The sequence below is a fragment of the Sturnira hondurensis genome, unplaced genomic scaffold, assembly GCF_014824575.4.
Source record: "Sturnira hondurensis isolate 20B ecotype Veracruz unplaced genomic scaffold, ASM1482457v3 Scaffold0015262, whole genome shotgun sequence".
Classification (NCBI taxonomy): Eukaryota; Metazoa; Chordata; class Mammalia; order Chiroptera; family Phyllostomidae; genus Sturnira; species Sturnira hondurensis.
Window position 1 is genome coordinate 1,670,315 of NW_028087893.1, and position 25,124 is coordinate 1,695,438.

Consider the following 25,124-nt stretch of genomic DNA (forward strand, 5'->3'; position numbering starts at 1 on the left):
GGTGCCTCTGGATCAGCCTCTGGCCAGGCTGCAGCTCGCAACGGGACAGCTGGCTTCCCTCAGGGTGGGCCAGCCGGGAGGTGAGAGGGGGCGCCTGAAACGGAAGCCACAGCCTTTTAGTAACCTAATCTGGGAAGTGCCCCTCCAACGCTGTTGCACGTTCTTTTCCTTAGAAGTGAGTCACTGGACAACAAACTCACAGTTTAACAACTGAACCTAAAACAAACTAAGCAAAGAACTAGAACAGGAACAGAATCACAGAAACGGAGATCATGTGGAGGGTTATCAGTGGGGAGGGGGAGGGGAGAGAGGGGGAAAGGTACAGAGAATAAGAAGCATAAATGGTAGGTAGAAAATAGACAGGGGATATTAAGAATAGTATAGGAAATGTTGAAGCCAAAGAACATATATGTACGACCCATGGACATGAACTAAAGGGGGGGGAATGCATGTGGGAGGGGTGTGCAGGGCAGAGGGGAATAAAGGATGGATATGGGACAACTATAGTAGCATAATCAATAAAATATATATTTTAAAGAGAATTGAGTCATTGGGTCCACCCCAGGGTCAGAGGAAGGGCCTCCTGTGAGGCTGCCCATCTCAGGAGGCCGCTGGAGGGTTCGGAATAGGAGAGCGATAAAATCAGGTTGATTGTCTTTAAAATAAGCAATGCGCCCTTGTGAGAGGAGAGGCAAAGCTCAGCCCGGGGCTGGGAGGTCAGGCATTCAGAGGGCTGTCCCGGCTGCGCTCAGGTTTCGGGTTTGCTCTCCAGTCGGTGCACAACATGCTCGAAGCAACCAATGAATGCGTGACTAGGTGAAACAACAGAGCGAAGTTTCTCTTTCTGTCTCCCTTCCTCTCCCTCTCTAAAAATCAATTTTAAAAAAGAGAGATTAAAAGTCCAAAACGCTGATGAGGGAAAGCCTCCCTCCCACACCTGTCCCTGGCCACTTAGTCCCCTTCCTAGAAGCAACCAGTGTTCCCCCGCCTTGCGTGTCCGTGCCTGTGGGGCAAATCCATCTTTAGTCATTGATGAGTGTTGCTCACAACTATAACCAATAACATTATTACCAATAACAGTTATTCCAGGTAATTATTTTTTATGCTATATGGTTTTTAAAACATTTTATTTATTTATTTTTAGAGAGGGGGAGGGAGGGAGAAAGAAAGAGAAACATCAGTGTGGGGTTGCCTCTCTTGCACACCCCCTACCGGGGACCTGGCCTGCAACCCAAGGCATGTGCCCTGACTGGGAATCGAACTGACGACCCTTCAGTTCACAGGCCCGCACTCAATCCACTGAGCCACACCAGCCAGGGCCAGGTGACAGTTTCTATGTTAAAAAAGAAAACACTTCCAACTTAGTGGCATAAAATCACTACTATTTTATCATGCTCATGGATTTTATCGGTCCAGACTTAGGCAGGACACAGTGGCAATGACTTTGTCTCCCCTCCACAAATGTGGCCTTCAGCTGGGGACAGGTCCATGGTTAGGGCTCATTCCAACCTCGGGAGCTGGAACCATTGCGCGGAGGCTTCCTTGCTCGTACACACGGTGCACCCCCACGTGGCCTTTCCATCCTGTTTGGACTCGTCATGCAATCGCTACTGATTCCAGGGGAACATTTCAGAAGAAGCTTTCCGGAGAGTGACCACTGCCAGGGAACCGGGCTACACAGCCCCTTCTGACCCAGCTTCCGACTGCGTGTGCACCGCTTCCCTCGGATTCCACCCACGACGGGGGTCGCTCAGGACAGGGAATCAGAGCCCACATCTGGGTGTGGTGATGGCAAGGTCACACTACCCAAGTGTTGTGTGAGGGGAGCTCAGTGTCACCCTCATCTTTGGAAAATGTGATCCTCCCTGTGGTGCTGTACCCCACACTCTGCTCAAGTCCGCTGTGGCTACGTGGTTTGCCTTGACCAATGACCTGCAGACAGGAGGGACTTGCCTCACTTCCGGCTGCAAGCCTTCAAGGCCACAGGGGATTCACATTTCCTTTCACAGCTGCGTGGGGGAAGCACAAATTGAGATGGAGCCCTTGTCACCCGAGGTCCCTGATGGACGACCCTGGAGAGTCTCTCCGCCTCCCAACAGCCTCCATTGGACATGTGTGAACCTGAGAAGTAGACTTGGTTTAAGTCGCTGAAATTAAGTCAGAGATTATTCATTACTGCAGCACAAGCTAGTGTGTCCTGATGCTTTCCACAGAAATGGTAGCGAAACTTACACACTGCTCTGTGCTTTGCTATTTCATTTAATGGTGTATCTTGGAGATGGTCTATATCAGGGCAGGAAGAGCAGCTGAACTTTTTTGTTTTTTAGGTAAATAGTATTCCTGTACCTTAAAGTCACTATGAAGAAGGAGTGGATTGTGGCTCAGTGGATTGAGTGCAACCAAATGGTCACAGTTTGATTCCCAGTCAGGGCACTTGCCTGGGTTGCAGGCCAGGTCCCCAGTAGGGGGTGCACGAGAGACACTACCGCACACGGATGTTTCTCCTCCTCTCTCTCTCCCCTTCCCTCTCTCTAAAAATAAATAAATAATATAAAATAAAGAGAGGGATCGGGTCAAGGAACATGTACAAAGGACCCATGGTCAAGAACAGTGGGTGGGGATTGTCTTTGGGAGCTGGGGTTGGACGGGGCAGGGGAGAACAACGGAGGGGAGGAATGGGGACAACTGTAACTGAACAACAATGGGGAAAATTTTTGATTTTATTCATTTTTGTTTCCTCTTTGATGAGTCTTACTATTAGGTTGTCCATTTTATTTATTTTTCAACGAATCAGGTTTTTCTTTATTAGACGTTATTTTATATATTTTTAAAAATATTTTATTTATTTATCTTTAGAGGGGAAGGGAAGGAGAGAGGGAGAGAAATATCAATGTTTGGTTGCCTCTCATGAGTCCCCTGCTGGGAACTGGCCTGCAACCCAGGCATGTGCCCTGACTGGGAAGTGAACCGCGATCCTCTGGTTCACAGGCCTGTGCTCAATCCACTGAGCTACGCCAGCCAGGGCCATTATCTTATATTTTTGTTTTACTTATTTGTACTCAGATCTTTTTTTTAAAGATTTTATTTATTTATATATCTTTAGAGGGGAAGGAGAAAGGGAGAGAAACATCAATGTATGGTTGCCTTTCATGCGTCCCCTGCTGGGAGTTGGCCTGCAGGGAATCAGCCTGCAACCCAGGCATGTGCCCTGACTAGGAATCGAACTGCGATCCTCTGGTTCGCAGGCCTGTGCTCAAACCACTGAGCCACACCAGACAGGGCTTTGTACTCAGATCTTTGTTATAAATTTTCTTCTACTTAAAAAAAAAAGAGTAATTAGCCCTGGCTGGTGTAGCTCAGTGGATTGAGCTCGGGCCTGCGAACCACACAATCGCGGTTCTATTCCCAGTCAGGGCACGTGCCTGGGTTGCAGGCCAGTTCCCAGTTCCTGGCAGGGGACGCACGAGAGGCAACCATACATTGATATTTCTCTCTCTCTTTCCTTCCCTTCCCCTCTAAGATTAATAAATAAAATCTTTTTAAAAAAAAGAGTAATTAGTGCAGAGCAGTCTTGGCTGAGAGTAGCCACAGTTTCCTGCTTCAGCAGTGCTTACGCCCTGCACCCTCTCCTGTCCCCTCCGGCCACTGAGGTGCAGCCCTCTTTTTGCACCCCTCACAGTGCCCTCGGGTGCCCGAGGTCCCTGCCACCCACTCAGATTGGACCCCCAAGGGCTTGGAGGATGCCATCCACTGCCAGAGCTCTATGCCTCCTATGTCTACCTGTCCCTGTCTTACTCTTTGAAGAACTTTGCCTGATCTAATGAGAGGGAACATGCCGAGAAACTGCAGAACCAACGAGGTGACTGGCCAGTCTCCCTTCAGGATACCGAGAAACCAGACCGTGACGACTGGGAGAACGAGCTGAATGCAACGGAGTGAATATGCGTTACACTCAGAAAGAAGTGTGAGTCAGTCACTACAGGAACTGCACGAACTGGCCGCTGACAAAAAAGACCCCCGTTTGTGTGACTTCCTGGAGACTCATTACCTGAATGAGCAGGCAAAATCCATCAAAGAATTGGGTGACCTCGTAACCAGCTTGCACAGCAGAGGCTCTCCCTGGGCTGGAGCATCTCTTTGAGGAGAGCTAAGCCCATATCCAACTTCCACAGCCAGGGGTCCGGATTGGGGGTGGGGCTTCCCTGGTCGCCAAGGCAGTGCATGCCCTCTGCAGCGCCTTCCCTCTTCTGTAGGTTGTATCAAATCACCTACTTATGTTCTTCCATGCCTACCATTCCTTCAAAAAGTAACTCAGTAACCCCCGCAGAAAGGATAATTAGTACACTTCATCTTTCTGGACAATGCTGAGAAAAATAACCTGAACATTCATTTCTTGTTTTGCTTGCGTGTGCGTGCAATTATATTTGTAGGATAAATTCCTAGAAACGTGAATCTCAGATGGTGGGTGGCAACTTCCCCTTTTAAAAAGATTATTTTGGTCGTGGATGGAGAATGGGTTGAAGAGCCAAAACCTGAGACTTCGGCGTGACCCCTTCCCCTCTTCACCGCTTGTCAATCACCAAGTCCTGTTTATCCCAGCTCCAAGGTTGCTCTCAACCTGGCCCCTTGTTTGTGGTCACTCCCGGCCACTGACCGGCACGGGGCGCTGTCATTTCTCTCCCTAACGCTTCCTCCTCAAAGGCCTTTCTCCCCTGCGTTACTCTGGGCTGTGAACAAGGGAAGGCAATTCTAAGCAACAGGCAGACAAAACCTTGATTGCTCCTGGGGGCTTGCCGAATCCTCATGCTCCAGAAAGAGCTTGGCTTGGCCACCTCCCCCTCCCTTTCCACTGCCTCCATCGTGAATCCTAACCGGTCCCGCTGATGTCTTAATGTCCATCTCTTGCTTTGGATACAAGCACTTAACTGGAAAACTTGAAAACATGCAGCAGCAACAAGGGAGCTTAGAGAGGAAAATTGTGCCTCCCCTTTAATTTCCACAGTGGAAAACAGGGCTTGTCTCTGTGTTTCATGGGTCTTCTCCTAAAGAGGAGGGGTGTTTGGAGGCTGGGCACCAAAAGAACAGGAGATTTGCAAGGCAGCCTCAGGCCCTCTCTCCCAGCCCTTGATCCCCACTCCTAGCAGGTCCTCCACAGCGTGGCTCAGAGTCAGCAAATCTGATCACGCTGCTCCCGGGCTTCAAACACTCTCGACAGCTTTCCGATACCCTAACAATAAAGTTTAAACTCTTACCTGGCTCCCAAAGACCTCCCTGATCCTGACCCCTCAGAGGCCTGGCCTCATTTCTCCACTCCCCCACCCCCGCACCCCTGCCCACTCCAATGTGTGCCTGGAACTTGAGCCCAGTGCTCTGCAGTCAGGGGCGAGTGCATGAGCACTGGCTGCCTCCTTCTGCAGAGCTCTGCACATGCGCTTTGTCCAGAAGGCTCTTTCCCTCCCCACTCCAGTTACTGCTGAAACCTGTACATTCTTCTTTAACTCTCAGGTCTCACTTGGACACAATAGCCCTCACTGGGCGAGACACCTGCCCCTCTGTCCTCCTAGATGGGTTTCCCTCTTACAAGGTACTTACCTTTACTCCCAAATGTGTCTCAGATCTATGTACTTTCCTCTATATCAGCAATTTTCAACCGGTGTGCTGCAAGAATCTTTAAGACATACAATACCTAACTATTTAGTCAGGGGCACTGATCTCTTTTCCCTTAGACCAGGGGTCCCCAACCCCTGAGCCTCAGACTGGGGCTGGTGAGAGGCCTCTTAGGAACTGGGCTTCACATCAGGAGTTGAGAAGGGGCAGGCACTGAGCGTTGTCTCCTGTCCCCTGCCCCACTGCCCTCCACCCCGAAACCAGCCCCAGGTGCCCAAAAGGTTGGGGACCTCTGCCTTAGATTGTCAAATAAAAAAACCAACAACAGCCAACACAACGATAGCCATCTGATGTAAGTGAATCAAAATTATACCTATTTTTTGTAAGATCAGCAAAAAATAGAGTTTTTGGTGTGCCACAGAATATATTTTTTAGCTCATGTGTGTCACGAGATGAAGAAAACACGAACATTGCTGCTCCACACTCACCGCTACCCACTGTCTCGGCCCGAGCCACCATGATCTCTCTGCCTGGGTTCTGTAGCCCCCAACTGTCCCTTTGGTTCCAGTCCAGCCCCCTTTACAGTCCACTACCCAGAGCAATCTTTTTAAGTATCAATCATCCTCTCAAAGGCTTCACATTGCACTGGAGAAACACAAACGTCTTACTATGGCCTGTCAAGCCTTCCACAATCTAGCCAATGTCCCCGCCCCTTCATCTCGAGTGGGACCCCTGGGCCCTGAAGCTACACAGGCCTTCCTGCTCCTTGAACACACCAGACCTACTCTAGGATCAAAGCCCTTGCGCTTGCTGTTGCCTCTACTTGAACTCTTCCCCAGAACTTTGTCATACTCGAGTCATTCCCCTCCACTCTTCTTTTGTCTTGCTATCATAAAAAATAAAACAGCCAGCCATTTTACCAACAAGAGGAGTATATTCAGGAGTAGTAGAGAATTGAAGTGCAGGACAAGCATATATCAAAACCATGGGCAAATCCAAAAAGCAAAGGAAAGGAACATTATTTTGTAGAGAAAAGGGAGGAAGTTGGGAGAGGTTGTTTTAAATGAGAAGTCCAGTGGAGGAAAGGGAGAGCTCAGGGTAAGAAGGGAAATCGGCCTGCCTCCTGCTGCACCCATAAAGTAGCGTCAACATGCAAAGTGTCTCTTCCTGTGGAAATCCCTTCCTTTTGGGGTCCGAATTAACCTCTAGCAGTAGTGCCAGAGAGGGCTCCCCCTGGCATCCCAACTCCATTTTAAATGAGATTTCCCTTTACTTATGTGCAGTCTTAACAGCACTTATCATGCTGTGAGTCCATTCTTAATGTGCAGGATTATCATCTTTATCCCCCTTCTAGCCTATAAGCAGAAAACCTGGCTACCTTGCTGACACCACTGCATTCCCCAGCACCTGGCTTGGTGCCTGGCAGAAAGTGGATGCTCTGTATTTTTCGACGAATGAATGGATAGGTAACAGAAGCCCAGTTGAATCTTACTCGCAAGCAGAACCGGGATTGGGCAAGCCTCCATTTTCTGGTGTGTGAAGTAGGGGTGGAGGGGGTAGGATATTGAACTAGAAGGAGATCAACTGTAAAATTCTGGCCTTGTTTTCTCGCTATCAACTGGGCCTCTGGCGCTGCAGTTCCCACCTGTGTAATGGGTGTGAGCTCATCCCTGCGTCTCGGGGTGGTAGCGCTGCCTTATAAGGCGGCAGAGGCCGAGGGCTGGAGAGGCCGTGTGGGTGGAAAGAAATCACAACATCCGGATGTGGGGGTGGGGCGGGGGCATTCGTAGCAGCCGACCCGGAGGCCGGGAGCCGCTGGGGAGGCCTTCAGCCTCTTCTGGGCCTCTCCCCTCTTCCGATGTGCGCCCTCCCAGAATGGGCCGACCCAAAGGAACGCGGCCCAAAGCAGCTGGCAGCTCGGCCGCAGAGGTCCAGGATATGAAGTGTACCCTCTCCCTACAAACCCTAGAAAAACCGAGGCGAGCCAAAAGGACCCGGGCCACACCCCTATCTGGTGGCCCAATCTGAGTGCACTGCTAAGCACGACTGAACATCCGGCCTCCGGGGCTAGACCCAGAGGACACACCTCCGTGTCCAAACTGAGGGCTCGGCCCTAATTGGCAGTTCGGTAACCTACTAAGGCTCAGAAATTCGAACCTAGGGGCCGAACTCCACCGCAAACCAACCAGGAAGAGGTAACGCATTAAGTCCCGCCTCCCTACCCCTTTGAGCGAATCCGTGGCTCTGGGGGCGGGGGAAGAGGAAGAGGTTGTCTAATGGGGAGACGGCGCGGGGAGTGCCCGCCCGAGTATTGGCCAAGTAAAGTAAACAGAGGGTGGGGCGGGGCGGGCCGGCAACAGGGTGGCCCCGGGGAGGGGGCAGAGAGTGCGCTGCGGGCGGCGGCGGCCCGGAGGCCCCGGAGGCCGCGGCGCGGTCATTGCGAGCCGAGCCCAGCGGCGCCGATCGCCATCCGGCCCGGGCTCCCGCGCGCGATCCCGGCCGGCGGCGCGGCCCTGAGGCGCCGCAGCCCATGGAGCTCGAAAACATCGTAGCGAACACGGTGCTTCTCAAGGCCCGGGAAGGTGAGGCGACCGGGAGGGCGGCCGAGTGCAAAGAACACGGACCTGCGGCCTCTGAGCTCCGCGGGCCGATCCCGCCACCCCATCCCCTAGGGCAGCGCGCTCTGCGCCCCGCACCCCTCGCAGACACTAGTCCTTCCGGCCCGGCGCCCTCCTCCGCACCTGCCCTCGGGAGCCGGGCCCAGGAAGGGGTGGGGGTCAGGCCTCCGCCCTCGCGGCGGGCAAGATTGAGTGGGTGAAGGAGCTGGTCTGGTGAACCGAGAGAATGGAAGAGGGAAGGGTGAGACCTGAGACCCGGGAGAGCTTCTCCGAGGCCTATCCCAGGAGAGAGGTGAGAAGATGCCTCAGAAAGGAACAGCTTACCCCCACGTGCCCGGCTCTAGGCCCCAGCGCACAGCCTGGACCCGCACAAAGTGCGTGCAGGGTAAAGGTTTGGAGAATGAATGAACGAATATCCGACTTGGGGAAACTGCTGGTTACATGTGGTACCAACGTGATTGCCAGTTTCTCAGGGCCTCATGACATTGGGGACAGAGGTGAATGGGTCATGAATTTTGCCTTCAGGAAGCCCACAGCTTAGTGGGGGGAACAGGCACAGAAATAAGGGAGGCAGCGTTGAGAGGAGAGAGCTTGCTGGGCTGGCTGGGCTGTAAGTGCAAGGCCTGGCCCAGGGAGCCAGTCTGAACAGAACTCGTGCTGAGCTCCTCCAGCTGCCACCCCAGATGTTAGTAGGCATCTACTGTAGAGTGTCCTTGGGGACACAAGGGTCAGACCTGGTCCTCACTGCCTGGCCATTGGTCTGCCCCTCTCCTGCTATTGTCCACCTTGGTACTTACTCACCAGACACCCACTCTGCGCTGTGTCCTGTCCAGGGTGCTGGTGACCAGTGGTGAAGGAGACCCTCCTTTTTGGAACTCTAAGACAGGGAGATCATGACAGTTTTCCCCCTCTTTGCTGGGCTTCCAGGCTGAAAGAGTCTTCTGCTTCATCTTTTTGCACTGCTTTGCAGGGACTGTCCCCCAGGTTGCAGAGGAAGTCTGTGGCTGACCCAGCTATAGGACACACGATTCTCCCTACACAGCCCATAGGAAACCCAGAAGAGACCCCAGCTGGCCCAGTGTCTGGTGCCTTCTGCTTGGCCATTGGGCACTGACCCCAGGAAGGTGCTGCCTGGCCATGGGCATGGCCAGCTGGGTCCTCAGTGTCCATAGCCTTCCTTATCTCCTGCCCCCGTTATCGAGTCAGGGACCCAGTCTTCCTCCCAGCCTCTGGGGGCATCTGCTGATTCTGTTCTGCCTTGTCATCCAGCAAGCTAGGGAGGAGGGGTAAAGAGAGCCTGGCCAGGCCTTCCTCTCAGGGATGTGGCCAGTTCAGGCCTCAGGCTTGCTGAGAGCACTGCCTTGCCTGGCCAGAGTGCGGGTGAGGCATAAGGGGGTATGGCCAGTTTGGGGACCTGTTCCTCCCCTAGGGAACCTTCACCCCACCTGGCTCTGTCCCTCCCACCTGCCTGGCTCTAGACACATCTCTTCTCTATGAAGTTTAGTAGCCTTCTTGCGCTGTGTTTGGAGACAGGACATGAAAACTAAAGGAAATCCCTATTGTCCCCTGACCCGTGGACTGGCTGCATAGAAATCCCCTTCTGAGTTGGCCAACAGTTTGGGGCTGAGCCTTTGCCAGCTTGCCAAGTGGTCTTAGGCCCTAAGTGGTTTGAGAACCCTTGGTGTATGTGTTCAGACCCGGGTGCAAATCCTTCCTCTGGTACTTCCAGGTTTGTGGTCTTAGACAACTTGGTTCACTTCAGGGTCTGTTTTCTCATGAAATTGGGCAGGTCAGGCAGAGCTGCTGTGAGGATGAAGCGGGATGGCCCTGGGGGGTGTGAGCCCTTGTGTAGCCCTTCCTTTTTCAGATGCCCAGAGTCACAGCAAGGGGTCCATATAGGCTGGGGAGGAGCCCCAATGACCCTGGTGGCAGTTCCAGAACAGGATATTTGCATGTGACTCTGCTGCTGCCTTAATGTGGCTGGGCGGAGGGGGAGGAGGAAGTAACGGATGGATGGGGGAGGCAGGCAGGCAGGCCGATGGAGGATTGGGGGAGGGACCCACAGGGGTGGGGGAGGAGTTCCTCTTCTGGGGAGGCCTGGCCAGGGTTGGGGGTCTGTTGCTTACTCACAGTGGAGCAATGGCTGAGGGATGTGCTGGGTGCAGGCTGCAGAGGGCTGCTAGTGGGTTTCCCAATGGGTGCCCTGCAACAACACTTCCTCCTCTGGGCAGCTTGGGTCAGGAAGCACATCGAGGGACCCAGCCCTGCTTCCTCCCTAGAAGGCAGCCCCTTGCTCCTGCGGCACTTGCCTTCAGTGAGGCCCGATGGAAACAAGGCTGGGCAAACCCGAGGGGAAGCTGAGGCCAGGCAAGGGACAGTGGTAGCTTGAGGCAATTGACCAGTCAGATTTGGGGCCCACCCATTGTGGTCATCACCTTAATGGGTGCTGGACACGGGCATTGCCAGTCACCCTCACAACACCTCTGGAGGTGGCTTTGGATGCGAAGCACACATGGAGAAGTTGAGGCTTATAGTGGGAATGTGTTGGGCCCAGAGTGTGAACTGGAGATTCCAGCCAAGATCTGTGACTCTGAGGCTCAGGCCCCTTCCACCATTCTCAGCCTCATGGCCCATGGGTCACATCTGGCTAGCTGTCTTCACATGTTTTATTTGGCTGCAGTGGGAGTTTTTAAAAAGTAGGGATCAATATTTCGTGTAACAGTTTGGATTCTCAGAGGCTTTTAAGAAATCGGAAGAGGTGGCCACACTAAGCCAGCCTTCCTGCCCAGCAGCAGCCAGGCCGCAGCTGAAGCACTGCTGCAGCTGCCCCTGTCAGAACAGGCAGGCCTGGTTCCGTTCACCACACTCCCCACTTCTACCTGTTGTCACCCATCTGGTCCACATTCACCGTACCTGTCTGGCTTTGTGGTAGGCATTTAGCTGCTACCTTGGTCTCAGCAGCTGCAGTTGAGGGGTCAGCTGGGTAAAATGAGGCAGGTATCAGGGCCAGGGAAGCCCTTGTGTGCAGGGGTGGCATCCTGAGTGCTAACCCTCCCAGCTGCCGCCTTATTTGAGTGTCTGATAGCCCTGACGCAGGGCCTGGTGACTCAGGTTGTCCTCTGGCTCTGGCAGCTCTCAGGCATGTCCCATATGTCCTAGAATCTCTCTCTTCTGGGTGTTGACTTACACAGGTCCCTTCATTGTCATGTTCTTTTCTACCTTCCTTGCCTGGGAAACCTGACCGGCTAGGAAAACAGCAGGCTGGCCGAGGCTGCCTCAAAACCCCACCCTCCCCAGTGGCCTGGCAGTTCTATCCTCTTGGCTCTAGCAGTCCAGGGACCCCTAGCAGGAGGGCTCAGGGGAGCATGTGTGCCCTGGAACCCAGGGAGGGTGTGCGGGAACCTGTGGAAGGAAGGCCCGAGGTGCCGCCCGGAGGGAGGGAGGGAGGGAGCCGTGTCTGGGCTGGGCCCTGAGGCCTCTGGACCGCACAGAGGGTGGAGAGGAGGTGTGGTAGTGGCCAGACTCAGCTCCTGCCTGCTTGCTCCCACAGGTGGCAGTGGGAATCGCAAAGGCAAAAGCAAGAAATGGCGACAGATGCTGCAGTTCCCTCACATCAGCCAGTGCGAGGAGCTGCGGCTCAGCCTCGGTGAGGCCTGGGTGGGGACCGGGTGCTGAGGCAAGGAGGACCTGCTGGTGCCAGGGAGCCTCCCCTGAGACCTCGCCCTGGGGCAGAGCGGCAAGGTTAGGGGTCCGGGGCAGGCTGAGGCTGCGCCACCCAGTCCGGTTTCAGTTCCTGGGCTTGTGGTGGGTGGAGGGCAGAATGCAAAAGGGACGGCAGGGTGCAGGTGGGTGAGGGCAGGGAGCAGGAGTGTCAAATTGGAGCAGTCTGAGGGGAGCAGAGCCTAGGGGACAGGGGTGCTACTAGTAGGGGCTGGAGCCAGTCCACCATCGGCCGTGTTGGGAGCCTCAGGCCTGTGCTCAGCACCCCCCAGTTCGGCCCTGAGGGGCTCAGCAAAGCCTCAACCAGGAGCCCAGTTCCTGCTTATCCTGACTGAGGCCCCAAGTCTGAGCAGCATCGCGGTTGCCCAGGCCCCTCGACAACTCCCACCTGGGCAAGTAGATTGTAGCTGCTTCCATTGCCTGGGAAGGAGGCCTAGCCTAGTGCTCACCGGAAGCCACAGCTTCCTCCCGTACTTTCGCCAGGCAGGAGGCAGGTGTGGGCCCAGCCCGGGCCTGGCCGGAACTTCAGACCACACCCAGCCCCGACACTGTGACAAATGCAAGTGGTGTGAACCAGGAGACAGTGGGGGAGGTGAGGGGCCTGGTTCTGGAGCCATACTCCTGCTGCCTGCGTGAGCTTGGAGTAATCGCTGAGGCTTTCTGGGCCTCAGAGTCCCAAGCTACGATGTCGTAGGGTGCCCAGCTCAGGGCCGTGGCGAGGGTTCTAAAGGAGATAAAGGGCGCCACACTACAGCGCTGGGGCCCAGGGCCTGGCAGTGTGGATGGGAGCGCCCCACTGGCTGGCTCCAAGTCCAGGAACCCAGCAGATCCACCTCTGCCTGCAGAGCGTGACTACCACAGCCTGTGCGAGCGGCAGCCCATCGGGCGCCTGCTGTTCCGAGAGTTCTGCGCGACAAGGCCTGAGCTGACCCGCTGCATTGCCTTCCTGGATGGGGTGGTGAGTGCAGCCCAGGGTGGACGGGGGTCCCAGGCCTGAATGCCCCGGCACCCCGCACCTGGTACTTCCCCCAGACCTCAAGCCTCTCCACCTCCCACCCTGCAGGCTGAGTATGAAGTGACCCCTGATGAGAAGAGGAAGGCATGCGGGCAGCAGCTAATGCAGAATTTTTTGAGCCACACGGTGAGTGAGCAGTGATGGAGGGGTGACGGCAGCGGGCAGAGTTCAGTGGTGGGGAGAGGAGTGACTGCCACCTGGACACAGATGCCCTGGAGCTACCCAAGGCCCACCAGGCAGCACTGTGGACACAGAGCCTGCAAGGGTGGCTGGGCAGCCTGCTGGTGGCTCTGCTTCTCCCGCTTCCAGGGGAGAGGCAGGAACCGAGTTCAGCAACCAGACAGGCTGACACACCCCTGGCCTGCAGCCGCCCCCAGTACAGGCAGGCCAGAGATACCTGCTGTCTCTATCCTAGGACTGGGCAGCTGGCCAAGGGGCCCCCTTCACTGACCTGTCTGTGGCCTGTCCCCAGGGTCCTGACCTCATCCCTGAGATCCCCCAGCAGATGGTGACCAACTGCACGCAGCGGCTGGAGCAGGGGCCCTGCAAAGACCTCTTCCAAGAGCTCACCCGGTAAGCCGCTGCCTCCCGCAGGCCCAGAACTGAGTCCCACGGAGGGTGCTTCTGTGGGCCCTGAAGACTGGGAACAGCTCAGCTGCTGGTGGAGGGGCTCAGCCTCTCATCCCAGTCTTGCCCCTGCTGTGTGACCTTGGGCAGGTTGCCTCCACTCTCTGTGGCATCCTCCACTTCAGCACAGGTGTCCTAGGTGGATTAGCTGGAGGGTTGGCTGAGGATGCTGCCTTTTGGGCTGAGCATGCATGTAAGGAGGGGCCCGGTCCATCAAGCTGACTAGTGAGTAGTCTGGGCCTTCTCTGCAGGCTGACCCACGAGTACCTGAGCGTGGCCCCTTTTGCCGACTACCTCGACAGCATCTACTTCAACCGTTTCCTGCAGTGGAAGTGGCTGGAAAGGTGAGCTCCTCAAAGGCTGACCTGGAGCAGGCCAGGCAGTTGGGGCTGCCACTTGGACCCCTGCTCAGCCATTTGCTTCCTAAACCCTTGCCCACAGGCAGCCAGTGACCAAAAACACCTTCAGGCAGTACCGGGTCCTGGGCAAAGGTGGCTTTGGGGAGGTGAGTGGCAGGTCAGACTCCTGCAGAGTGCATGGGCCGGGGAGGACGGGTCCTGGACAAGCCCCTCCCCCACCCTGAGCCCCTGTACCCCCAGCAAGAGCACAGCTGGTTTCCATTGGCCCCATCCACCCTGGCTGTAGGTGTGTGCCTGCCAGGTGCGAGCAACAGGCAAGATGTATGCCTGCAAAAAACTGGAGAAGAAGCGGATCAAGAAGCGGAAGGGAGAGGCCATGGCGCTCAACGAGAAGCAGATTCTGGAGAAAGTGAACAGTAGGTTTGTAGTAAGTACAGACAGGAGACCCTGTCCCGCCCCTTGGCCATGCGGTGGCCCTCCCCACACACTGCGCTGAGGTCTCTTCCCCCCACCCGGCCCTTCAGCCCCTCTGGGTACCACCTCCCACTCTTGGAGATGCCCAAGAAGGGCAGGCTTGGGGTGTTGACACCAGGCCTGGGAAGCAGGCTGGGTCCCTTGGAGTGGCACTAAACAGGATTTTGGGGGTGGCTGGCACCAGCCCCACCACCAGGTGGCTTGTAGCCCTGCCTGAGGGCTCGGGTCCCCTCGGCCACAGGTGAGCTTAGCCTATGCCTATGAGACCAAGGACGCGCTGTGCCTGGTGCTGACACTGATGAACGGAGGCGACCTCAAGTTCCATATCTACCACATGGGCCAGGCTGGCTTCTCAGAGGCACGGGCCGTCTTCTACACAGCCGAGATCTGCTGTGGCCTGGAGGACCTGCATCGGGAGCGCATTGTGTACAGGTGCAGCTCTGTCGCCACCAGGCGCCAGTGACCGCGGTGGGAGAGCAAGGGTGTGCTGGGGCAGCCCTGCAGCCACAAACCCCTTTGAGCCCTGTGGCACGCTGGCTGGAGGCCCCACACTTGCCCACTCCAGGCAGGGTCTGGGGTCTGGGGTCTGGCTGACACAAGTGTGAGCCTGGAGTCGTCCCCCACTCCTGTGACTTTGTGCCAGTTCACTTCCTGCTCCCCGTGCTGCTTCCTTTCCTGGAAAGCAGAGGCTATGATTCCTGCCTGACAGATTGTCATAGGGACCAAATGAAATAATTCAATAAAAGACACCGGAGCCAGGAGGCAGGCATGCAGGGCTCAGCAGTGAGAGCTCTGCCCCTTACTGTCATTGGGGGTGATTACCTTGGGGGCTCCCAGTAGCCCTGGAGGGGACGAATGAGCAGCCCCATTTGACAGACAGGAAAGGTAGAGGCAGCCGCCAAAGGGCTGTGGGGAGAACCAGGAGAAGCTCCTTGAAACTGGGGCGAGGAAGGGTACTGATAATATCTGGGGAGCTGCCAGGGGCGGGCAGATGCCTTCCACTAGCCTAGTGAGTCCCAGGGTCCCGGTTCCATAGATTCTTCTGCTCCCTTGAGCCGGGGCTGCCGTGGGAGGAGGGCAGGGCTGTCTGCCACCCTGGCAGCAAATGGCTCCGCACCTTTCTGTGCATCTCGTCCCAGGAGGCAACCCAGCTGGGAGGAGGTGGCCCTGTCTGGCCGCCTGGCACGTGAGCAGCATCTGACCCTGCCTTCTCTCCCCACAGGGACCTGAAGCCAGAGAACATCCTACTGGATGACCATGGTGGGTCTGGGGGCCACAGAGGTAGGGTGGAGTGGGGTGGGGTCCTGCCCACCTGCCTAACGGGCTCCCCACTTTCCCCTCCACGTTCAGGTCACATCCGAATCTCCGACCTGGGGCTGGCTGTGCATGTGCCCGAGGGCCAGACCATCAAAGGCCGAGTGGGCACCGTGGGCTACATGGGTGAGTCCCCCACTTTTGTCTGGGAGTGTCCTGTGTCTCAGGGACTAGAGAGAGCTATCGTCCCGCTTCTGTTGACCCGGAGGTCAGGACTTGGCCCCACACAGCGCGCGAAGCCACTACCCTCGCTCGCTGAGCACTCACTGAGCGCCCGTTGGCGGGGCTCTCGGGAGACACCAGTAAGGGGACTCGGACTGCGATTCTGGCCCCGGCCCTCCACTCCCCTGACCTGCCCGCCCTCAGTGGGAGCACCCATGTGGGGCGGGGCCGAGATGAGGCCCCAGCTTTCCCTCTGGGACCCTGACACAGAACACAGTCCCCAGCTGCAGGTGGTTCCTTCCCTGGCTCTGCTGGCGGTGTGTGCCTGGGCCGGACATTGCACTTCCCTGGCCTCACTGTCCCTGACTGATCGTCACACCTGGTGCCAGGGCCGTCCCAGCGGTGGAGAGGCAGCAGAGGCAAGGTCCCCGCCCCACAGGCAGTGTAGGCGTTTAGCAAGTGCCTTTTCCTCCTCCCTTCCCTGGCCCAGCACTGAGCCCACAGGTTACAGCCTGGTGGCTGCACGGTCCTCATTTGAGGTTTGATCAAGAAAAGTTTTTTTAAAGATTTTATTTATTTGCTTTTAGACAGAGGGGAGGGGAGGGAGAGAGAGAGGGAAAGAAACATCAATGTGTGGCCGCCCCTCATGAACCCCCACTGGGGGGACCTGGCCTGCAACCCAGGCGTGCACTCCAACTGGGAATTGAACTGGTGACCCCTTGGTTTGCAGGCTGGTATTCAATCCACTGAACCACACTAGCTGGGGCAAAACTTAATTTTTAAGTTCTTTTAATCTTCATCCAAGGGTATGTTTATTGATTTGAGAGAGAGAGAAACGTGTGGGAGACGTTGGTTGGTTGCCTCTTGCACGTGCCCCGGTGGGGATCGAACCCGCCACTTTCTGGTGCTTAGGATGGCATTCCACCCAACTGAGCCACCCAGCCAGTCAATCCAACTATTGGGTTATTTTGTCTTTTAAAAAAAATTACGTTGATTATGCTTCAAGTGACTTTTAAAACAATTAGAATTTGTTGCCAACAGTGAATAAGCCAGACAGCTTCCCACTAAAAATGCGGACTTCTGACTTTGAACAGTTAGAAGACCCGGCCCCCCACTGGGCCACGTCAGCTCCCCCTGAAGAGGTGTGTGCTCACCTCCTCACCACGGTCCCCACGGGGCCACTGCTGGTGCCGGCCTGGCTGGATGGTATTGGAGCTGATCCTCTGCCGTGACTCGCACTGGGCGCTCCTGGGGCGCCCCTGTCTCCTGCTCACCCCTGACTCCTGTGCCCTCCGCCCAGCTCCAGAGGTGGTGAAGAATGAGCGGTACACCTTCAGCCCAGACTGGTGGGCGCTTGGCTGCCTCCTGTACGAGATGATCGCTGGCCAGTCGCCCTTCCAGCAGAGGAAAAAGAAGATTAAGCGGGAGGAGGTAGAGCGGCTGGTGAAGGAGGTGCCTGAGGAGTACTCCGACCGCTTTTCCCCACAGGCCCGCTCTCTCTGCTCCCAGGTACGCCGGCCGGCGGGATGCCTGGGCCGGGCAGGGGGCACTTCTGCCGAGGCCACCCTGACCCCCCTCCCCTGCCACAGCTCCTCTGCAAGGACCCAGCCGAGCGGCTGGGATGTCGTGGAGGCAGTGCCCGTGAGGTGAAGGAGCACCCCCTCTTTAAGAAACTGAACTTCAAGCGTCTGGGAGCTGGCATGCTGGAGCCGCCCTTCAAGCCCGACGTGAGTGGGGCACATTCGAAGGCGGGACCGAGCCAGGGTGGAGCTGGGGGCTCTTGAGGTCAGGACAACTTCAGTTTGACTGTGAGAAAACCCACTTCAAATGGCTTAGCCAACAAAATATAGTGCCCTGGGCTCCCAGAAGTGAAGAGCCCCACCTGGGCTCCACCTGTGCGGTAGGAATTCTCTCCCTCCCCGAGTACTGGCCTGTGTGCGGTCCTGCCTTGCAGGCAGCTCTCCCCAGGGTGTGGCACTGGGGCCCAGCAGCTCAGCCCACGTCCTACCAGCTCCGCCACCCCAGTAGGTAAAGAGCACCTCTTGCCCAATACTTTCAAAAAGGGAGGAAAAAAGGCCTAAGGCTGATGCACATTGCCTCGGGTTGTCCAGAGGCCCCTGGGTGGCCATACCCAGATCACGTGCCTACCTGAAACACTGCCAGTGGGGGAGACCAGTCCCCCAAAGGAAAACCAAGATGCTCCTAACAGCGGGGGGAAGGGCTTCCGGGCTTGTGGAGCTCGGAGGTGCTGGCCTCCCACCCGTATGCTGAACCCTTCCTCTCCTAGTCTCACCCATTTACTGAGCGTCTCAGTGGGTCGGGAATTCTGTAGGCAGGAATGGCCTCAAATTATCAGAATCCAAGTGGCAGAAACCCAACTCAGTCTGATTTATGCCCAGCATGGAGTTTGTTGGTTCATTTGGCCAGCAAGTGCCAGAGCAGAGCTAACATCAGGGTGTCAGGACGCATTGGCTCTGCTTCAGCCTGTTGAAGATCCACTCAATTCAGGCTTTTCTGTATAAAGTCGCAGGGAAGGTTCTGAGTGGCCAAGGTTAGGTCGTGTGCTCGCTCCCCCTCCCATGTGTGAGAGGCCTGGATCCCCTGTTCACCAGGAATGCTGGGGAGGCAGACCAGATTGCTAGCTCTCAACTATATATGTGATTGCTCATTCATTCAACAAATATCAGAGTGCCCAGAGGGGCCAGACCTCAGCGATAATGAGGGTGACAGGGCCCAGTCCTGCCTTCATGTTTTGGTGGGAGAACACGCCAGCATAAACCAGTGAATGGAAACATTTGGGGTGGTGTGAGGTGCAGCGGTGAAGAGTGGAGCAGGCTAGGAAGATGAGGAATGACGGTGGGGGTGGGGGTGTTAGGATGGCCTCCGCGGAGCTGACGGTTAAGCAGAAGCCTGAAATATGTGAAGGAGAGAACTCAGCCGAGATTCAGGGTGTGAGCATTCACGGGAGAAGGAACTGCTGGCAGTGAGGTCCTGGGCCAGGGACTAGCCTCCAGAGATGATGCATCCGCGAGGGGTCAGTGTGACAGGTGCATCTTTAAGTGGGATGGGGGCCTTTGGGGAACAGTGAGCAGGACCGTGATGGGTGGGCGGTGGGTCCTAGAGGAGAAGAGTGGAAGTGGGGGGCCCGCTAGCAGGCTGCCGCCTCTGAAGGGCTGTGTCATGTGGCCTCGCTGGCACCCCAAGATGTGGGCACCGCTGCGGGAGCGGAGCTGAGCCAGCACAGGGTTGCGCTGCCCCGCCCATGCACGTCCCGCGCACACGTCATCTCCTTTAACCTTGAAACCACCCACTGCCCAGGGTTGGCATTCGCAGTTCACAAATGTATATCTTGGAGTTTTACTTTTTAGAAGTAGCAGGTGAAAGTATAATTTTAACAGCTCTATTGGGCTTTAACTCACATTACCATACAATTCACTCATGTTAAAGTGCCATTGAGTGGCTTTTAGTGACCCTCACCTCCACCCAGCTTAGAGCGTTCTCGATCCCCCTCCCAGGCCCTGTTCCCATTAGCAGTCATTCCCTCTCCTCCTCTTGCCCTGGCAACCATGGATTTTCCTGTCTTTCTATATTTGCCTGTTCGGACATTTCATATACATGAAGCTAGGCCCTTTGGGATGACCGGTGTCTTCCACTTTGCATAATGTTTTCAAGGTTCATTGGTATTGTAGCCCATAGCGGTTCTGTCTTATAACTGAACAGTACTCCAGTGTGTGCGCTGGCCCGGTTCTCTTTGTTTTCATCGGTCGGTGCTCGTTAGGGCTGTTTCCCTCTTTGGCTGTTATGAATGACACGCACATACAGGTTTCTGTGGGGACACAGGTTTTCTTTTCTCTTGGGGGAATAGCCAGACTTGTCCAAAGCAGCTGGACTGTTCTATTCAAAGATTTTTGTTTATTTATTTTTAGAGAGCAGGGAAGGAGAGGGAGAGAAGTACCAATGTGTGAGAGACACACTGATGGGCGGTCTCCTGAGACCGCCCCCGGCGCCCACCCCCCCCCCCCCCCCGCCACAGAACACACACATACATACTGGGGACCTGGCCCGCAACCCAGGCATGTGCCCTGACCCAGAACTGAACTGGTGATCTTTTGGTCTGCGGGACAACACCCAAGCCACTGGGCCACACCAGCCAGGGCACCCACTGCACTATTTTATGTGGTGATGTTTTAATTGACACCCTTCACCGTAGGATTTAGAACACAGTGTGTTGCCTTTTGGCTGAGATCAAGTGTAGAAGACAACATAGCGATGAAAACAAAAGGGGCTTCCTGGAGTGAGGTGGGAGCTGGGAGGGCTTAATCCCCTGGTTGTCTGCAAGAGCATGAGGGGGTGGAGCGGCTGCAGGCCCTGCATGTGGGGCTGCCAAAGGCACCTGCTGAGGTTCAGCCTTTGCTCACCCCGCCCCCCCGCTCACCTCCCCCCCCCCCCCCCCCCCCGNCCCCCCCCCCCCCCGCTGTGCACCCAGGCCACTGTGTGGCTGGAGGGGACGCTAGGTAGTGGTTCCACGGGATGCTGGAGGTGGCTGGCTGGGGTGGGTCAATGAAGGAGAATGACCCCCAGTTTACAGAGGGGAAACTGAGCCTCAAAGGGAAGGGACTGCCGTGCTTAGAAAGCACATGCGTCCCTGGTTTCTGACTGCTTACCCGGAGCTGCAAGGGGCAGAGTGCCACCAGGTGGAAGCTGGAGCGACTCTCAGGGCTGAGCTCTCCTCCTGAGCAGGGCTGGTGCTCCTGCCTGACCACAGCCTTTGTCCTTCTAGCCCCAGGCCATTTACTGCAAGGACGTCCTGGACATCGAACAGTTCTCCACAGTGAAGGGTGTGGAGCTGGAGCCCACTGACCAGGACTTCTACCAGAAGTTTGCCACGGGGAGCGTGCCTATCCCCTGGCAGAACGAGGTGGGGCTTACCCACGGGTTGGGGGTGGGGGCTCCAGGGAACTTTCCTGGGGCAGTTCCCACACAGCTGCCTGTTCTATGGCAGATGGTGGAAACCGAGTGCTTCCAAGAGCTGAATGTCTTCGGGCTGGATGGCGCAGTTCCCCCAGACCTGGACTGGAGGGGCCAGCCCCCCGCGCCCCCCAAGAAGGGACTACTGCAGAGACTCTTCAGCCGCCAGGTAACCCCCAGCAGTGTGCTCCCTGGGCCCCCAGCCTCACCCCAGGGGACGGTGGGTAGGAGGCCAGCCCGTACCCGCATGTGCTGTGAGTGGGCCTCCTCCAGCTGTGCCAGAGGTGCCGAGGGTCTCTGGCCTCGTTCCCACCTGTCCCCCGCCCCTGGCTGGGCTCACGGCCTCTTTTCTCTTTCCAGAGGTGAGCAGTGTAGGCTCCCCGTGGGTTGGCTTTCTGCCTGGCCTCGGGGAGCCACGGGCAGCCCTTCCATGGCAGAGGCGAGATGTGGGAGAAAGAAGTCTGGTGTCCGCTCCCCCCGCCCCCCACTGCTTCCATTCCCTGCACCCCGGCACCTTCAAGCTGCTGGCCTTGCTTAGCATCTGTCTCCCCATGCCCTGCCTCCACCAGCCCCAGGGGAGAGCGGCTGGATGGAGCCCTGCCTTGGAAGCCGGGGGTCCCCCTGGTCCCCCTTTACCTCAGCCTGTGGTTGGCAGCCTTTGCACTGATGTCCAGGCCCCTTGTGGGGGTCCCCTCCCCAGAGCATGGCCCCGGGCAGCTCCTGGCCTGCCCTGGCAGGGCCGCACAGTGATGGCAGTGGTGGCTAACAGTGCGCGCTCTGCCTCTCTCCCTCCGTGTCTTCCCCGCCCTCCAGGATTGCTGTGGGAACTGCAGCGACAGCGACGAAGAGCTCCCCACCCGCCTCTAGCCCTGAGCCTGAGGCCCCCAGCGGTGGTTGGCGGTAGCAGCTACTCCGAGTGCTGTTTACAGTTTTGCACAGTGGTCCTCCCCATTGTCCACTCAAGGCATGGCCTGGGGAACACAGCTGGAGCTGTCCCCCAGTGTCCTCGGCCCCTCGGCCCCTGGTCTGGCTGAGTTTGGCAAGGCCTAGGCTGTCCCGGGGACAAAGGTGCATCCCTTCAGCTCCCGTCTGTGGAGCTCGGGGCTTTCTGTATTTATGTATTTGTACGAATGTATATAGCGCCTCGAGCATCCTAAAGACCCATGCCGGAGCTGGCAGAGGTGCCGCTGCCAAGCTCCCAGCTCCTTGGGCCCCTGGGTGCCCAAGCACTGTGCTCACCACCGCCAGCCTCTGAGTGAGAGCGAGACTCGTGCCCACCCTGCTGCCCTGGGTACAGGCTGCCACCTCTGGGGCCCCACACAGGCCCTTCTCAGCACAGGTCAGAGCTGGATCTGGGGCCCATGCCAAAGCGTGACCAGAGACCGGGCTGACCCTGGGGCCCACCAGTCCACTGCCCAGGCCGTCCCAGGCGGGTCTGCCTCTGCCTTCCAGCTCCCAGGGCGCCTCGTCTCGCGTCCTTCCCTGAAGACACCCTCTTGCAGAAATGCCCCCTCCCAGGCAGAGAGGGTTGTCCCTGGCCAACCCTCAAACATTCCAGACTTTCCTCATGACAGTAGACACGTGTGGCCAGCAATAATCCACCCCTCCCTATGTCCGTGTGCGTGCGTGCGTGTGTGTGTCGGGGATGTGTGAAGGGGATTGGCTGAGGCCAAGTGTCCACACCCTAGACTGCCCAGCCCTTCCCGACCTCGACTAGGTCGTCCTGGTCTCAGTGTTGGGGTCGAATGGGCTTACAAGACCCTGGTTTTCCCACATTTAAAGCCAGTTTTTATTACTTGTTTTGTCCAATGTGAGCTGCCACATGTCTGTGAATACAGCCTGAGCACAAACCTGTCCAGCAGCCCCCGCCTGCCTCTTTCTTGCTCCTGGTGCCCCCCTGGTCTTCCTGCTTCCCTGGCCCTGTTGGAAGCTGGAAGGGGTTGGAGGTGGGCCTGCTGGGGGCAGCCCTTCCAGCAAGGCCCAGGAACCCCCAGGGCTGACCTTGGGCCAGCCTCTCCAGGCTGCACACCCGGCTCTGGTGGCCTTTGGGCTCATTCACCTGGTTTCTCAGCTTTTTGTTGTGGATGGGATGAGGGCAGAGGCTTGGGGTCTGGCTCTGTGCTCCAGAGGTGGGCCTGGCCTTCAGCTGTGGGTTTGGAGCAGCCTGGGGAGTGAGGTGGGAGCTGCTGTTGGAAACACCTGCCTAGTCCATCTATCTCACCTGCTGGGTGCCTGGCCCAGGGCCACCACTCTGTCCTGTCCCTGAAGCAGGAGGTAGGCCCAGGCGAAGATGGGACTGGGGATGCTGGGAGTCATGTGCACCAAGCACATGTGGGGACCAGCTGTTGGGCACTTCAGGGGTGCCCAGGAGCCACTATGAGGGTTCATTTCTGCCTATGTGCTGGGTACCACATGCCATAGATGCCACATGAGCTTTGCTGTTACAAGTTTGAGTCCCAGCCTGGTCACTTTTCAAACTGACTTTGAACAGGCCTGTCCCATGTCTGGGAAGATGAGGGTGATACCCAGCCCCTCAAGGTAGCTCTGAGAAACCACTGGAGCAGTCAGTCACCCCACCCCTTGACCCTGAGGTCACTAACAGGACTCCTGCCTACCAGGGGAGTGGGTGCTGGCCACCAAGCTGACAGTTCTCTGAGGGGCGGCCAGAAGGCTCCAAGCACCCACTCAAGACTGTTCTGTCCTAGCTCTGGGTGGTGAGGAGTGTGCACCACCCCTTCTGTTAACTTGAGGGGAATGGCACAGAAAGGGCCTTGCTGAGTCTTCCAGCTGGTGGGCCACTTGCAGGGTGGAAGAAGCCAGCCGAAGATGAAGCTGGATCTTCCCCCTGAGGTTGGGGCTCAAGATTCATTTGCCCCTCTGCTCCAGCTCGAGGGAGGGCAGTTGGGAGGAACCAGTATGTAGTGGCTGAGAGCCCAGCCCTGGGCAGGTGAGTGAGTGCTAGGTGAACAGGAAGGACCCTGGGGCACACCACCTGCAATGGGTCCAGGCCTCCCGCCGAGCTCCCCCTTGGGCTAGGGAGACACCCAGGAAACTTATTCCCTGGGGTTCACCCCGCCCTAAAGCTCACTGCACCGTTTCTTCGGAGAAAACCCCTGGAATCACTTCTCAACAAGCCTCCCCTGAGCTCCCCTCCCTGCCATCCAGTGTGAGGTGGGGGCTGGGAGTTCAGGACAGGGCCCCTGCCAGCGTGGAGCTCAGCCTGGTAGGCAGACAGGAGAGTAGTGGGACCCAGTGGGAACAGCATGACAGACTGTTCAAGAGCTGGTAGGGCTGGGACTGCCATGGGGTTAGTGGGGGAGGCCATTTGATCACAAAGGAGTCAGGGTTGGTGACCCCCAGGACAGACCCAATGTGTCTGGGTGGTCCTGGCCTCTAGTGGTCTCAGACGGCTGGGAATGTGGTGGGGAGGCGGGTGGGAAGAGGGAGTGGCTGCCGTGGAGGTCAGTGAGACAAGCCAAGCAGGGCTTTGCAAGCTGTTTTAAGGATGTAGGGCCTCATGTGGAAGGCCTCTGCCCAGCAAGTACAAAAGCACCCCAAGTTTCCTTTGGGAAACCCCCCACTCTCAGTCCATTCAGTTAGGTGGAGCCGGGCTCACACCCACTGTGCACACATGTGCCTCTCACACACAGAGCTGTGTGATGTGGGGCTGTTAGGGGTCCTTGGTGGCAAGTAAGAAAATGCTTGTTAAAAAGGGGTGGGGGGAGGTGATAGACTGGAGGAACCAGACTGGGACAGCTCTGGGGTCTTAGTCGCAGGCCGTGTTCTCATCAGGGCACAACTCCCAGAAGGAAGGTGCTACAGTCACGTCTGCCCTGCTGAGCCAGAGTCCAACTCCAAGGAGTCTGAATAACCGAACTAGAAACCTACCCACTGTGCATCGGGAGAGCAGTCCACCACGATGACATCCCTGGGATGCAATGATCTTCCCCCATGAAACAAAGACCCCAGTTCTGAGGCTTGTAGACAGCCAGGTTCAGGCTCAGCCTAGACAGTGGGGCCCTCGCTGGAACTCATTTCTGTTGCTGGGGATGAGCGGGGTCTGTGCAGGCCAGCGATATGGTTCTCCTCCTCCTGCTACTTCTAAGTAACCATGTAGTGATGTAGACTTGCTGGGGACACAGTGGGAGGAGGCCCTGAATTCCTGAGTTGGCGCCACATTGGTGTACCTGCCTGCTCCAACCGAGCCCACTGCATGAGTGCTGTCCCTGTCGGCACGCGACCAAAACCGGGACTTTCGTG

The 25,124-nt window shown here is 56.8% G+C and overlaps 1 protein-coding gene across 7 annotated transcripts; it reads left to right on the forward strand.

The window, feature by feature from the left end:
* Positions 1-7,978: 7,978 nt before the first annotated feature.
* GRK6 (G protein-coupled receptor kinase 6) lies at positions 7,979-22,722 on the forward strand. 7 transcript variants are annotated; one of them, XM_037064467.1, is made up of 16 exons: positions 7,979-8,189; positions 11,776-11,871; positions 12,791-12,903; positions 13,009-13,086; positions 13,433-13,533; positions 13,821-13,931; positions 14,029-14,092; positions 14,233-14,373; positions 14,662-14,852; positions 15,643-15,680; positions 15,771-15,860; positions 17,197-17,405; positions 17,486-17,623; positions 20,677-20,814; positions 20,899-21,033; positions 21,678-22,722. In XM_037064467.1, the coding sequence occupies exons 1-16, from the start codon at positions 8,138-8,140 to the stop codon at positions 21,729-21,731; spliced, it is 1,749 nt and encodes a 582-aa protein (XP_036920362.1). In that variant the 5' UTR covers positions 7,979-8,137; the 3' UTR covers positions 21,732-22,722. The 7 variants fall into 7 exon arrangements, with proteins under 7 accessions (XP_036920362.1, XP_036920357.1, XP_036920359.1 ...); XM_037064468.1 differs by having other exon boundaries at positions 7,980-8,189; positions 13,839-13,931; XM_037064462.1 differs by having other exon boundaries at positions 15,643-15,860; positions 21,676-22,722.
* The last annotated feature ends 2,402 nt before the right edge of the window (positions 22,723-25,124 follow it).